Here is a 15,981-nt window from a genome sequence, read left to right on the forward strand (position 1 = left end):
TCCCCGGGAGGAAGGAGCATACGTCCGGCCGGAAACTCGGCCCGCAGCAGCAGCGTTCCGCGTGAGGCTCTGCGGGCAAGTCGAGAGATTCAGTGGCTGCGGCGATGGGGGCGGTGGGCGTAGGGCTGGTGGACTGTCACTGCCACCTCTCCGCCCCGGACTTTGACCACGTATGTGAGGGCGAGGTCGGGCCCGTGGGAGCAGGGAGGCCCCCATCCTTTCCCTTCAGGCTATCCTTGTTCTCCTCCCTTAGAGCGAAGCCCCAAATCCTCCCAGGCCCCCGTCTGTGGTGCTGTGCGACTTGCTCCTTACTCCCTATTTAATCTCACTCACAATGATTTTTCTTTCCCATCCCGAATATCCATAAGTCCTCTATCTCCACATGGCTTTTATTTGCTGTTACCGGCTACTGGAGTCCTTCCCCCTACCCCGCCTTGGCCCGGCTGTTTATCCTACCAGCCTCTCAGCTCCGGGCGGAGAAGCCACTTTCCCAAGGACGCCGTCCGCGAAACTCGGGCTCACTCCCGCACGCCGCGTGCTCCAGTTCTACAGGGGAGCGAAGCAAACAAAAACCAGCGCGCGCGCACACACACGTAATTTCAAGGTGTTTTACCCGCTACATTGGAAACTAGAGGCTAATAGTAAAGAAGAGCGGGGTCTATTTTAGGGGAAAAACCTCTCAAGAGGTGAAGCTTAAATTGGTGCTGGAAAGACGAAGCGGTGAGTGCAGGGTGGTGAGGAAAGCAGGCGGGTTGCAGGCCTCCAGACAAGACAGAATTTGGACATTCAGCTACCGAAAGGCTGGGTGGAGCCTGATGAGCTAAAAAGAGAGACGGGTAAAACAAGACCGAAGAGGTTTGCAGAGGATTCGTGAGGCAGGAGTTCGCATTTCATTAGAAGCACAGTGGGGATCCAGTAAAGGGCTTTGTTTTTTAAGGAGAGAGACAAGATCTGATAATCCATTTAAAAACCATTTTGCTGATGTGTGGCTAATGGACAGAGGAGAACAAGAATGGAACCTAGAAGACCAGCTTGGAAGCTTTTGCAGTATTTAGACTAAAGATAGTGGTTGCAGGGGAGTTTGAGAGAAGCAGATGGATTCAAGGTATATTTTAGAGATAGAATCTGTAGTACATGCTGAGAGGAATTGGATGTGGAAAGAGAGGGAAAGGGAGAACTTGAGGATGCTGTAGAGAGGTGGTGGTGCTGAGATGAGGGAAAACTGAGGTTGGAGAGGGCAGGCAGAAAGAATAGGTTTGTTGAGGAGAAAATAGTTACGTTGCGCACATGTTGAAAACTAATATCCATCCAAGTGGAGATGTCATATGGTCATTTTAAAATGTGAATCTTGGGTTCAGGAGAGATTTATAGGCTGGAGATAAAAACTGGGGACTCATTAGCATAATGAGCATAGTAATAAGAGTACTTAAGGTGAGTCAGAGAGAGAAGCATAGGGTTCTGAAATCAGATAGAGAAGAGAGAGCCAGTCAAGGAGACTGAAAAGTAGCAGCCAGCTAGAGAGGAGGATTTGCAGAAGCCAAGAGTGGAAAATATTTCAAAAAGGAAGGAGTGGACAAGTGAGTTTCTAATGCTGCTGAGGGGTAGAGTAGGAGGACAGAGAAGTGTCCTTTATATTTGACAATAACAGTTTCTGTTTTAGTAGAGTGGGAACAGAAGCCACATTTTACTGAGAGAGTAAATGGGAGGTAGGGTCAGCATAGGCTCTTCACATTCCACCACCCTGTTCCTTGCCATCATTGTCATTCTTTATGGTGCCTCAACTACATTGATATACACAGCCAAAGGACACTTACTTATCCATCTAAAATGATTGTGATTACTTATGTTTATTTTAGGATCTGGATGATGTGTTGGAGAAAGCCAAGAAAGTGAGCCAATACCTATAATTGCCCTTTTTTTGGTTGTCTTTATTTTCCTCCTAATTTTGATCTAAAACAGCTTGAAATTTAGTTATACTATGTTGTTGTTACTTCAATAATAATAAGTTAATAATAAACAGCATTTATTGTTTACTATGTGCCAGGCACTGAGCTAAGCCCATCCTGTACATTATCTCATTTAATGTTTCACAGCAAGCTTCTGAGGAAGCTACTATTTTATAGCCAACCATTACCCATTTTATAGATGCGGAAACTAAGGCCTAGAGATTAACTTGTCCAAAGACACACCACTAGTAAGTGATGTAGACAAGATAGTCTGAATCCAAAACACATTCCCACAGCCACCATACTTACCAGCAATATGGAACAAATTGGTCCATCTGTCAGTTCTTGAATTAACATTATTCTGGAGATCTTGGAGAAATTATAAAAGTTTTCTGAAACAGTTTGATTTGTGTGGGAAAAAAATTATTAATCTTTGGAAGTATTTATGAAGCTAGCATTTTGTGGTCTTCCCCAAAAGTGATAGTTAGAAATGGTTGCCATTTTTACATACAGCCATCTTTCACTGTGGCAGCTTAATTACGAGTATGGGGTTTGGAGTTACACAGGGCTAGTGATCTTGGGCAAGTTATTTGACTCCATCCAAAACTCTGTCTTTTGATCCATCCAGTGGATTACAGCAATGCCTACGTCATAGGAGTATGTAGATTAAATGGGGGGTAATATTTATATTCACTGAACGTAATACCTGAAACATAGTAACTACTCAGTGATAGCTATTATGATTATATTGATGGAGTGTGAGTGAGCAAGGATAACTAAAAGCACAGAAAACTTTAAATTTTTATTTAATTATATTGGATGTATATTGTTTGAGACTCTAACTATTCTATTCATTTTTGTTGCAGGCCAATGTTGTGGCTCTTGTGGTGGTTGCTGAACATTCAGAAGAATTTGAAAAGATTATGCAGCTTTCAGAAAGGTGTTACTTCTCATTAAGAATTAGAAAGAGTTGCTAATAAGGATGCAATTATGATGTCATATTTATAATATCAAAGATAATCAATTTTTAAAGAGAATGAGAAGAAAAACGATCACATTAACATAGCCCTAAAAAAATTCTTTCCTACTTGTTCTTCAGAGTAACTTTGTCTCCTAGTCTAATATTCTGCTTTTTTAATTCGTTCTACATTTTTAGGTATAATGGATTTGTCCTGCCATGCTTGGGTGTTCACCCAGTTCAGGGAGTTTCACCAAAAGACCAAAGAAGTGTCACGTTAAAGGTAACAGTCTTATAAAACAAGAACCATAAAAAATCATAACATCTTTTGACTCAGTACTCCTCCTCTTTCAAATTAATATTATAAGGCAATAATCCAAAAGAAAGAAATTCTATCTTCTTTCACAAAGATGTTTGTTACAGCAGTTATTTGAAATAGAGAAAAAGCGGAAACAGCCTAGAGGTTAGGAAATAAATAAATAACTAGTTAACTTATACAGTGTTAAATATAATGCTACAATGTTAAATATAACTATAGAAAGTGTGGATTATAAGGTTTATGTAGCAACATGGAAAATGTTTACAGTATAGTGTAGGGAGACAAGCAGGATACCAAATGGTTTATTCACTGTGACATCCATGTAAAAATATATTCTGTAAGGAAAAGACTAGAGAGAAAAGTACAGAAATTATACTCGTTATGATGGTCTGGTAGAGTTATAAGCACCTTGTTTTCAAATTTTTTATCATGTTGTCATATTGCTTTGGCAAAAAAAGTGATAAAATATCCAGAAAAAGAAAGATACAAATTCATAGATGCAGTACTATAAGGGAACAGATGAGTTCAAGTACATAGTGTCTTCTTTGAACATTGAACTATCCCTATAGGAGTGCTCTTGATCTGTTAAACTGCATTACTTTTATACCCTCTCTAAAAAAATTCCTACCCACAAGATCTCACTGACTCACAGTAGTCAATATGTCTTATATTTCAGACTTGTCTCCTGACTCAGCATCAGGGAGATGCACAGTTTCCTGAGTGCTTTATTACATAATGAGATTGAAAGCCCCATGTTGAAGAAGTAAAGACTTTTTGTTATCTATGAATAAATTAAGATATGAGGACTGTCATTTTTTATAATAATAAATCTGTATTCCTACATGGGATACCCGAGGTAGTTCTACTTATTTTGAAACAAAATTACTTTTAATTCACTTCAGGTAAAAATAAATACTTATCCTGTAGATTTCCTGAGTTGTTGATATGATAAAATTAGCTAAATTGCCAGAGAGTTGCAATTCCCAAAATGTTGGGGATGATAGCAGAACAGTATTTCTTTCATTTATGTAGAGATTTATACTAATAGTCCTTCATTTCAGTAGTCAGCCAACAAGTGTTTAGTGAGCATGTAATGTATTTCAAACACTGTTCTAAGCACTATAGAGTAAAATCCCTCTCACAGAAGCCAGATTCTGGATTGGGGAAGACAATCAACAATTAGATACATGAACTAAGTGCTTTAAAGGCAATGAAACAAGATTATGTGATGGGGACTGTGGATGCTGGTTTTTAGATTGTGTAGTCAAGGAAGGCCTCTCTGAGGAGGTGACGTTTGAACTGCAACCTGAATGCAGTTGGCCATGCAAAGAGAGGGTTCAGAGTGTTGAAGGCAAAGGAAACAATGAAGCACAAAGGTCCTAAGGTAGTTACAAGTTTGATGTGGTCAAGAAATAGAAAGAGGACTGATGTGACTAGGTGGAAGAGGAAGGAATAGTGAGGTCAGAGGGATTGGGCAGGGATCCCCAGTCACCTCATCCAGGGCCTTGTTGGATTGTAGTTTACATCAGTGGGGGATTTAAAGTAAGGAGTGACAAGATGTGATTTCTGTTTTGAAAAGATCCCCTTGGCAATGTTGTGAAGAATCAATTTTGAAGAGGGCAAAAAAGGAAGAAGGGAGAATAGTTAAAAGACTGTTGCAATAGTCCATGTGAGAAACGATGGTGGATTGGACCAGAGTGGTAGCAGTGGAGATGAAGAGAAGGGAGTGGATTTGGCATATTTTTGGCATGAATGTAGAACTGATAGGACTATTTAACTTACAAAACTAAATAAAATACCAACAACATACAGGTAAATCTAGATTCTCAAAGCAGACAGGAACTCAGCAAATCTCAAGATAGCCCGCTGGAAAAGACCAGAGTTAAGCAGTTTTGTTCCTAATGTGCTTGTAGTCGCCACTATAGTTTAGTTTTCCCATCGTGGTTAGATTACAAGCTCCTACTATGTGGTACAAAGGTAGGTATGTACAATAGTAAGTATTCATTAAATTACCTTGGTTTATAAAATGAAAATTGCCTAGCATCACACAAATCTTTCAGCATATTCCTGAATTCATTCATTCAATAAATATTATTACCAGGCAGAATTTAAGCCCCTGGGATACCCTGGGGAATCACAATTCACTGTCTACAAGCTCCTGCCCCCTCCAGGCAGGGCATGTGCTGTCCAGTTGGCTCCTGTCCCTACTTAACCCACTTCACTCATTTTGGTTACACACCTGACCCCTGTTCTAAAGGTTCTGAAGACTAAACGTTTTCTTTAATAAAAAAATCAGTTCTAATTATTTTAAATCATTCAGAATAAATCTCCTCTCCTCTCCTCTCCTCCCTCCCCTTTGCCCTTCTTTCTTCCATCCTTTCCTTCTCTCTCCTTTCTTCTTTCAATAGCATAGTGGAAACAGCATGGGCTTTGAAGTCAGAGAGACTTGGCCTAATGGCTTCTGTGATCTGTGGCACTTAACTTTGCCAAGTCTCAATTTCCTCATTTGTAAATCGTGAATAATTATTTAGTTGTAGTATTCCCAGTCATAGGGTATAGAGGTATAGGATATTTTAAAACCCCACAATAGAACCATTAGCTGTTAAAGAACTTGAAACTTTATGGAGGAAGTGGGAATAGAACTGAAGTCAGATTTAGACCTATGAATGTCCTTATAGATATTTTTACATCTATTAAAATGATAAAGACCACACATATATTTACACATATTGAATCTGTGGTATGAATTATATTAATTTCTATTTACTATACCTGACTTGCCAGAAACTTCCAAAATATTTCATGAGGAATTGGAACAGTCTCATTGTAAATTTATTTTGCTTCTTTTTATAGATAATACATATTCCAAGAAGCATTTTTTCCCTGTATCTGGTCTTCATCCAAATGTGTAATTTCTTTCTGACTGAAGACTTTCTAAGTGTCAAACATTTCTTGAGTAATCTCTGCAACTTCTCCAGTCCCTTTGAGGTCCCACAGACACACAGTAGTTTGGATGTTTGATATGGAATATCTTTGCCTGGCACTTTGACCAACTCAGCTATTGCCAGACATCTTCTCTGGTATTTAGGGTTGTATACTCTTAGCTCCACATGACAATATTAATTCTTCTTCATTGAGTCTACTGGGGTGTCTAAGGCCTTGATTTACCCTTCCTCATCTTCTTTTCTCTCTCTTGAGGTATAATTATAAAATCTCCTCTTCTTCCTCTACCATATGGTTTACCTCCCTTTTCTTAATTCTCCCTTGTTCTGATTATCCTCACTAGAAGTACCTTGAATTTACATATTCTGAGACTAAAATCCTCAAAGTAGTTTAAAACATCTAGAAGCAAATTTTCCATGTATTTGTCTTTCCCTTGTCTTAAAGGGATCCCTCACAGGGGGAATTCTCTTTAAGTGGAAATAGTAATATCATGGAAACTAACAGTACACAGTTACTTCAGTAGTTGGCAAACAACATATTTGTGATATTTAGTATGTATATTGTTGAACCTTTAGGACAAAAATAGGCTACACAGGACTATAAAGACAAAAGAAATCAGTGAAAATAGTGCAAAGGATGTATGGGGATTATCACTATTAAAAATTCACAAGCCATCAGTACCCTAAGAGGAGAACATAGCAGTGCACTCCCAAAAACTAACAAAGGTGACCACCTGGTGGCTTTCTTCTCTCTTGCTCAGCTATTCCAGGAAATCCAGTTCACTCCTCCTAAATGCCAGGAAATGCCTTCTAAACAGAAGGAAGGGTTTAAGTGGGAATCTTCGCAAGAAGTCATGTTCTTGGGACTTCCCTAGTGGTCCAGTGGCTAAGACTCTGCGCTCCCAATGCAGGGGGCCCGGGTTCAATCCCTGGTCAGGGAACTAGATCCCACATGCCACAACTAAGAGTTCGCCTGCCGCAACTAAAGATTCCGCATGCCACAAATAAAAGATCCTGCATGCCCCAACTAAAAGATCCTGCATGCCCCAATGAAGATCCCGCATGCAGCAGCGAAGATCCTGTATGCCGCAACTATGACCCGGCGCAGCCAAATAATAAGTAAATAAATAAATATTTTTTAAAAAAGGAAGTCATGTTCTTGTAACCTAAATGGATGTGGGATGTTTGTACTCAAATTTCCAGACAGAAGTACCCACCATTATAGAAGGATTACATTCTTAGTTCCTCAACTGGTTAAAGGTATTGACTATGTAAAGGACCCAGTATAGCATAGTGCCTGGCATATAATAGGTGTTTATACAAAACCTATAAAATTCCCTTCTCCTTCTATTTTAATAAATTTACTTTTTTTTCATCCTAGGATTTGGATGTAGCTTTGCCCATTATCGAGAATTATAAGGATCGATTGTTGGCAATTGGAGAGGTAAATACCCACTAGCTGATCAAATGATTTCTAATCCAGACTTTCATGTGATAGATGAAAATACTCCTTAATTCAGTATTGGTGATTATAACAGACTTGGATAATTATGTTCACCCTGTTCAGCTGAATAATAATTTGTCAGTACTTCCTCAATAAGCAAAAGCGCTTAGGGATAAAACAATAGACGCCTCCCCATGGGCTTATGTTAACGGAAGAAAACTATTAACATTCCAATATACTTTGCTCTTTTTTTCCTTTTGCTTACATAGGGTTATGCCTCTGGTTAGTTAAAATAGTATATACAAGCATACTTTAAACAGGTTAGAGTTTATAATTAAAGGACATTTTTTATTAAATAATTCACAGTTGTGAAACATCACTTGGTAATTCCACTTATAATTAAAGATAAAAGATAAGAATAGCACTTACATTCAGAATCTAGGTTATCGCGATGCATGCCAGAATAGAATCAAGGGAAGCAGTCATTTGTAATCTTCACTGTCCAATGTGGTTACCACATGCAGCTGTTCAGCACTTGAAATGTGACTGGCCCAAACTGAGATGTGCTATCAGGATAAAATGCACTGAGGATTTCAAAGTCTCAGTACCTCAAAAAAAGAATGTAAAATAACTCAATAATTTTTTTATTGATTATGTGTTGACATAATAATATGACTATACGATAATATTGATAATATTTTAGATATAGTGGATTAAATATATTATTAAAATTAATTTCACCTGTTTCTTGTTAGTGTTTTTAATGTAGCTACTGGAAACTGTAAGATTGTGTATGTGGCTTGTGTGTATGGCTCCCATTATATTTCTCTTGGACCGTACTGCTCCATAATATGTCTTTTGGGATTCATTAAACCATAAACATGTAATTCTGTTTTATTTTTCTGTAATAGGTTGGACTAGATTTCTCCCCCAGAATTGCTGGCACTGATGAACAGAAGGAAGAGCAAAGACAAGTCCTAATCAGACAGGTCCAATTAGCCAAAAGACTAAATTTGCCTTTGTAGGTTAATTATCATCTTTCTATATTAATAGTTACAGAGCAAATTAAGTAATGATTCTCCTGAAATTGAGCTCTACTTTTCTTTTTCTCTGAATTGCTTTAATATAACAAAAATAATAATTTCATATTAAGTACTCAAAAGGAATTTTTTTGTTGTTTACCAGAAATGTTCACTCACGTTCAGCTGGAAGACCCACCATCAGCCTGTTAAATGAGCAAGGTATTTAGGTTCCTGAGAAAAATGTGCCTAATGTTTAAGTTTGACAATTCCAGTCCATATTCTCATAGAACATAGCTTGATTTCTTTTTTTTTTTTTTTTTTTTAAATATTTATTTTTGGCTGCATTGGGTCTTTGTTGCTGCGCGCAAGCTTTCTCTAGTTGTGGCGAGCGGGGGCTACTCTTCATTGGGGTGTGAGGGCTTCTCATTGCGGTGGCTTCTCTTGTTGCAGAGCACGGGCTCTAGGCACGCGGGCTTCAGTAGTTGTGGCACGTGGGCTCAGTAGTTGTGGCTCGTGGGCTCTAGAGCGCAGGCTCAGTAGTTGTGGCGCACAGGCTTAGTTGCTCTGCGGCATGTGGGATCTTCCCGGACCAGGGCACGAACCCGTGTCCCCCTGCATTGGCAGGAGGATTCTTAACCACTGTGCCACCAGGGAAGCCCTACTTGATTTCTTAAAGGGAAGGGAATGGGTCAAGGGTAGAGATGGAAATCAACTAAGATGGTTTTGCAAGTCAGCCTACTATTTACAAGGTTTTCAGTGTGATTATGATGTTTATCAGGCCGGGATAAAACAAATGAAAAATTGGATCAAGAAATTTTAATGCCTTAGTTTAAAAATTAGCAGCTCCAACATTTTAATCAGCTTATGTGAGAGAGGAAAAAACAAAGCAAAGAAGGGTGATCACATTGAGTTACTGTTTTGCATGTTTTGTGGCTGCTGCTTTAGAAAATGGTATTATACAGATTGTGGCCATCTTATATAAAATGCACTGTCATCTTCACCAGTTGTTCCTAAAGAAAAAATACTTCTCATAGGATTACTTTTCAAATTTTTAAAGTGCTGTCCATGGTAAGAAATATACTTTATTTTGAAACTCAGTATATACACATACATACTGTTTTTGGCACTGACTTTATTTCGAAACTCAGTATATACACATACAGAAAACTGACAAAAGTTTAAGAAGCAGTACATCTGTATGTATGTGTGTATAGATATGTGTGTGTGCATGTGTTTATGCACACAAATATATAAGCACACACTGGCCAGTCGTGACCCACTAATTTGATTTCATAACTCATGGTAGTAACCCACTAAATGTCACACCTACCAACAGTATCAAATAGTGAAGTAAACATAATTGCCTAAAACTAGAAAGCACTGTATTTCTCAGTGGTGAGTACTGAATCCCCCTGGATTCACCGAGAACATGATTTTTGTGCAGGCTGAGCAGCCATCCTTTAAGAACTGGAGATGGTTTTTGTGAAACTATGAGTGTTGAATTTGTGAGTCATTTATTTCCTCATTTCTTCTTTCACTATCATCCTTCTTAAGGACAATTTGCTTAAAAACCTATTAGGAACAATAACTTGACAGTTCAGAAACTTTTGGAGAAGGTTTGATGGTATAGGAAGTTTAAATAATTGCTTAAATTGTATTTATTAATTTTATTCTGAAGATTTGGAGAAGGTTTGATGGTATAGGAAGTTCAAATAATTGCTCAATTGTATTTATTAATTTTATTCTGAAGATTAAGAATTTACTATGTTTTTATTCTACTGGTTGAACACTATATGTTTATCTACTCTTTAGAAATCATAGAACCTTATAGTGACCGACATTTACTTAAAATCTGTGTTGTTCAATTTGATTAGTGGGAAAACCTCTCATTAAGGAAATAAAATGGAACTGTGATTTATCTTTAATTTTTGAGAGGTGCTGACAAAGTGTTGCTGCATGCATTTGATGGTCGGCCTTCTGTAGCCATGGAAGGAGTAAAAGCTGGGTACTTCTTCTCAATTCCTCCCTCTATCATAAGAAGTGGACAGGTAAATTCTTTCATTAAACCTCATTTTATACTTTGTGAAATATACTTTAAAATATGAACTTTTATTATGTACTTGTGATACTATTCTGGTTTCATTGCAAAAATTAATCTTAGGTCCCTACCTCATACTTATATAAAGAGTAACTCAAAAGTGGATCAAAGACCTAAGTATAAGAGCTAAAATTATAAAACTCTTAGAAGAAAACAGATCTAAATCTTTGTGACCTTGGATCAGGCAGTGGTTTCTTAGCTATGACACCAAAGGCACAAGCAACCAAAGAAAAAATAGGTAAATTGGATATCATCAAAATAAACTTCCACTCACAAAAAATTAGGCAGCTCATGCTCAAAAGACCTGAACTTCTGATAGCTTTCAGAAAAGGGATTTTAAAGGCAGTGTGAGGGAGGAGGCTGCAGGGTATATGAGCAGCTTGTCCTCAGTTCTCGAATTGGTTGGCATCAAGGTGAAGTTTTGAGCATCATCAATCTTCTGGTTTCAGCTGATCTGGGGTCTACATGCTTGAGGTCAGCAGTTTCCATCTGGTGAGGGTCTGCTTCCTGTAACAACAGCTTGGGAGTGTGTGTCAGGCCTCTATCTATAACTTTCAGGGAACTGGGAATTTGGTGACTCTGCTATGTGGCGAATTCATAGTCTAAGTTGTTACCAGTTTTCCGACCCAACAGCTATTCATTGCTCCTACATCTTCACATTTCCTAATCACTACCTCTGGAACCAGCCTTTTGAGACCCAGGGGAAGCCTGGGAGACTTAAAGCGAAAGCAGTTTACTTCAAAATACAGGGACACTGGGCCTTATATACAGTTTCAGGTGGAAAGTTCTAGAAATGTCAATTAGGTCATGTTAATTGATAGTCCATGATTACTTTTATTTTTCCTACTTTTATCATTTGTGGAGAAATTTCTTATTTATTTATTTTTTTTATTTATTTATTTTTAAATTTTTATTTATTTATTTTTGGCTGTGTTGGGTCTTCGTTGCTGCGTGCGGGCTTTCTCTAGTTGAGGGGAGCAGGGGCTACTCTTCATTGTGGTGCACGGACTTCTTATTGGGTGGCTTCTCTTGTTGCGGAGCACGGGCTCTAGGTGCACGGGCTTCAGTAGTTGTGGCAGGTGGGCTCAGTAGTTGTGGCTCATGGACTCTAGAGTGCAGGCTTAGTAGTTGTGGCTCATGGGCTTAGTTGCTCCATGGCATGTGGGATCTTCCTGGACCAGGGCTTGAACCCGTGTCCCCTGCATTGGCAGGTGGATTCTTAACCACTGTGCCACCAAGGAAGTCGCTCTTCCTTGGATCTTTCAGTAGGCATATGATATCAGATGTTTGGGTTCTTGCTGGATGTTACCTCATTTTTTGCTCTTGGTTACTACTCTTTGGGTTCCTAGAGGCTTTGGATAATTTTTGGCAAAGAATGTTTCTTCTTAAATCTAACCATTAATGTAGAATGATGAGAACATAGTGAACATTTATTAATTGAATATTAAAGCATGAATTTTAGATTCTTGCAGAGTAGTATGCATTGACATGTGGGTTTAATGCTCCTTATTTAATCTTTACTTCTCATGTTTTAAACTTACTAGCTTTCTCTTTTCTCTAAGAAGCAGAAACTTGTGAAACAGTTGCCTTTAACTTCGATTTGCTTGGAAACAGATTCACCTGCACTAGGACCAGAAAAAAAAGTAAGTGATTTTCTAATTTCTACATTATTTAGATTGTATCTTTTATTTGAACTATTTTCAGTTAAGCTGTGTTTCTCATTCCAGTGTAAATACAATGGGATCCTACTTTAATGCTAGGTTGAAAGGTTATATTGACTTAATTTCAAGTCTTTTGTAAATATGGCTGTTTGTGCTACAAAGAATATTATTTGATATGGGTCATGTCCAAATTTATGTAATATTGAAATCCAGACCAGTATAGTAAAAAGCTTAGTGTCTAGAGTCAGAAAGGCCTGGATTCAAATCCTGTCTCTGATACCCATTAGATGTGTAACTTTGGGCAAGTTCCTTAACCTCTCTGAAACTGTTTCTACATTTATAAAATGTGGGTAAAATAATAGTAAAATACTTTGAAGTATTACAGTGGGGATTAAATGAAGTAATGTATATGAAAGTGCCTATTGTGTCTGGTATATAGTAGATGCTCAATAAATGTTTTTCTTCTTTTAATTAGCATGTTAAAATAAGCCTCAATTTCTTTCAGTACAAGGATGTATTGATACAGTCATAGATTTATTTATGTGATCTTTGCTGTGCATTTTGTTATTGTAGGCCACGAAGAATCATATTTTAAATATTGCTACCATTATAAATTATAATTATCTGAAAGGAAGACAGTAGTGCCTATTACAATCACCTACCACTGTGTAGCTTACTAAGTGCCCCTGACTGCCCATCAGAGCTGTCTCCATGCCTCCCAGATTCAGAGGACTGGCACTTGAGAGTAAGAGGTTTGGGAGCAGTAGCGATGTAATTGTTAATAAACTATGATTATTTGTAATTACATTATGATTATTTTGCTAATTAATGTCCAATTAGTTACATAATTTTATAAATCAGCTCTTGTAAGAATATAGAAGAGGAATGAGAGAATAGAGGATTATAACCACATTTATTTTCTTGTTTGAGTGTAGGACAGAATGGTATAAAATTGCCTTCCTGGTTAGTGTGAAATAGGATGAAAAAGACCTAGCTTTTTCACCCTAAACAGAAATGAATTTCAAATGCTCTTATAACTCAGTTTTATGTTTGTATTTAGATGATTTGATAAAAATTGTGGGTTTCTGGCATAGTGTCTTGCACATAGTAGGTACTCAAAAACATTTATTGAATAAATGAATTTTAAAACTGAGGAATTCCCTGGCAGTCCAGTGATTAGAACTCTGCACGTCCACTGCAGAGGAAGTACAGAGGCACGGGTTCAATCCCTGGTCGGGGAACTAAGATCCTGCATGCCGCACAGCGCAGCCAAAAAGTAAAAAAAAAAACTGAATATGCTTTTTGTTAAGTAAAATGTGTTTGTTCTAGAAAAATAGAAAACCCAGAAAATCATAAGAAAATAGAACCATCTACCACTGAAAGGTTACCACTATAGTATAGTGGTTAAAAGCACAAACTCTGATGTCAGGTTGCACAGGTTTAAACCTCAACTGGGCTACTTACTCGCTGTTTAGGATCCCTTCTTATCTGTAAAAAAGGGATGCTAATAATAATAGTACCTATCTAACAGAGTTATTGTGAGGATTAAATGAGAAATTCCATGAAAACCTTAGAACAAAACCTTGCCTACAACAAGCACTAAAAAAATGAAAGTTCTTATGTCCTTCCACACTTTTTTATGTCCATATATGTACACATAATATTTTTTTCATAAAAATAGGATTAGCCTCAACACATCATTTCATAACTTGCTTTTATGTGGTGAACACATGTAAATGTCAATAAATATACTTCTCCTCATCATGTTTAATAAGTATATAAATTTTAGTGTGTGAATGTGCCACAATATATTTAACTTGATACTGTCATTTAGGTTGTTTGTTTCCAACACAGTACAGTTGACCCTTGAACAAGAAGCGCTTAGGGGTACCAGCACCCTTCCCACCCCCCCACCCCCGCCCCATACCATGGAAAATACATGTCTGTCCACCCTCCACGTCTGCAGTTTTGGATCTGCGGATTCAGCCCTCATTTTCATGGTTCTGCATTCACAGATTCAACCACGCTTGGATTGTGTAGTACTGTAGTATTTATTGAAAAAAAAATCCATGTATAAGTGGACCCACACAGTTCAAAACCATGTTTTTCAGGGGTCAACTGTATTATAAACAATATGATGAATGTCCTTGAACCTAAATCTTGGTGCATATTTTTCATTGTTTTCTTAGGCTACGTTATCAAGGTTATTTTTTAACCTTAACAGTTATCTTATTCCTCTGAACATTATCATCCTGAGTAGATAACTTAATAATAAAAACAATAATATATTTCATCAAATCTAAATGCCACTGATTGTAGATGTACCACTGTTTTGTGACCATTAAGGAAAAAAACACTACCAATTATACTTTCACATGCCACTGAATGTCAGTAAAATATATATCAATTTCAGAGATGTTAAGTTAGGGGAGAAATGCATCTTAGAATCAGTGAAATATGACTACATAATCTATGTAGTCTTCCAGACACCATGGCATTACTTGAGTCAAACTGTAATGTAGCCTGTGAGGTGAAATGGCCAAGCAACCTTTGCAAGCACTCACTTGAGGAACAAACCAAAGGACAGTTAATTCATCAGTCAGGCAGGTCACCAAGTGTCCACTTTGTGCAGACTGCTTCATGTGCTAGGTGCTGGGACCTCGACTGGTAATACCCCAGGGCTCTTTTCAGGAGCAGCATAGACTTACAGTTAATGTTGTAGCCTTAGCTTTCAAGCTGAAGCTCAGGGCCTTTTCCTCAGCTTCGCCTCACCCCCATTAAAAAAAAAAGTGCTCATCAGTTGTTTTTACCAACTCATTTTCATCTCTTTTATCTACAGTCTTCAAGGATTGCTTCTCTTGAGTGTCATGTTTGATTAATGTCTGCTTTGTCTGTCTCAGGTACGGAATGAGCCCCAAAACATTTCCATTTCAGCAGAATATATTGCCCAGGTGAAAGGGATCTCAGTGGAGGAAGTTATAGAAGTGACAACACAGAACGCATTGAAACTATTTCCCAAGCTTCAGTACCTGCTCCCGAAATAGCTTCATAACAAAATCAACTGCAGAGGGCACTGTTTGAGAAAAATAAATGTTCTGATGAAGAGTCTGAACTGAAGAAGCCATTGTATCGGGATTATAATTTTAGAGAAATATTTTTCTTAGAAGTAAAACTGGGCTTAGATCCTAAAACCCTGGGTTCTAATTCTACCTTGCACTGCTTTTCAATTAACGGAGTCCTAGCAGGAGATTGGGAAATACCACTGCTTCTTACTTTGCCCTGTTAAATAGAACCACCAAATGAACTGAAACCATTTCTTCTGGCAAGGGTGGCTCCCACAGGTAAGAAGTAAGTGCTACTGTGATGGCATGGAATAGGCTAAAGTTTGATCCTTTACCACCTGTTTGACTTCCCACAGGATTTATCCAGTGAAAGGAGAGCGTCTAGCTTCTTATACTATCAGAAATCTTATCTTTTCTGGGTTTGCAAAATTGAACTTTTAGTACTTTGAATTATCTCTCATTTTAAGAGAAAAATGTGCAAGGTTTTTATATTGATCTTAGATTTTGACTTATAAAGCCCATGGTTCGT

General features: G+C 37.9%; 1 protein-coding gene across 5 annotated transcripts; it reads left to right on the forward strand.

Moving 5' to 3' along the window:
* Positions 1–50: 50 nt before the first annotated feature.
* On the forward strand, positions 51–15,581 carry TATDN3 (TatD DNase domain containing 3). Of its 5 annotated transcripts, none has more exons than XM_061185580.1 (10): positions 51–170; positions 1,857–1,889; positions 2,813–2,886; positions 3,103–3,187; positions 7,547–7,609; positions 8,521–8,630; positions 8,795–8,850; positions 10,567–10,679; positions 12,292–12,372; positions 15,291–15,581. In XM_061185580.1, exons 1-10 carry the CDS (start codon positions 105–107, stop codon positions 15,432–15,434), a joined length of 825 nt encoding a protein of 274 aa, XP_061041563.1. In that variant the 5' UTR covers positions 51–104; the 3' UTR covers positions 15,435–15,581. The 5 variants fall into 5 exon arrangements, with proteins under 5 accessions (XP_061041563.1, XP_061041564.1, XP_061041565.1 ...); XM_061185581.1 differs by having other exon boundaries at positions 12,295–12,372; XM_061185582.1 differs by lacking the exon at positions 1,857–1,889.
* Positions 15,582–15,981: the final 400 nt, after the last annotated feature.

The sequence above is a fragment of the Eubalaena glacialis genome, chromosome 3 (assembly GCF_028564815.1).
Source record: "Eubalaena glacialis isolate mEubGla1 chromosome 3, mEubGla1.1.hap2.+ XY, whole genome shotgun sequence".
Classification (NCBI taxonomy): domain Eukaryota; kingdom Metazoa; phylum Chordata; class Mammalia; order Artiodactyla; family Balaenidae; genus Eubalaena; species Eubalaena glacialis.

What these genes read in the sequence shown, in the direction of transcription:
- TATDN3 (XM_061185580.1), top strand. Translation starts at nt 105, where the DNA reads ATGGGGGCGGTGGGCGTAGGGCTGGTGGACTGTCACTGCCACCTCTCC. An exon ending in ATTATGCAGCTTTCAGAAAG is followed by an intron (nt 2,887 to 3,102) that starts GTGTTACTTCTC and finishes CTACATTTTTAG; the next exon opens with GTATAATGGATTTGTCCTGC. An exon ending in CTATCATAAGAAGTGGACAG is followed by an intron (nt 10,680 to 12,291) that starts GTAAATTCTTTC and finishes CTTTTCTCTAAG; the next exon opens with AAGCAGAAACTTGTGAAACA.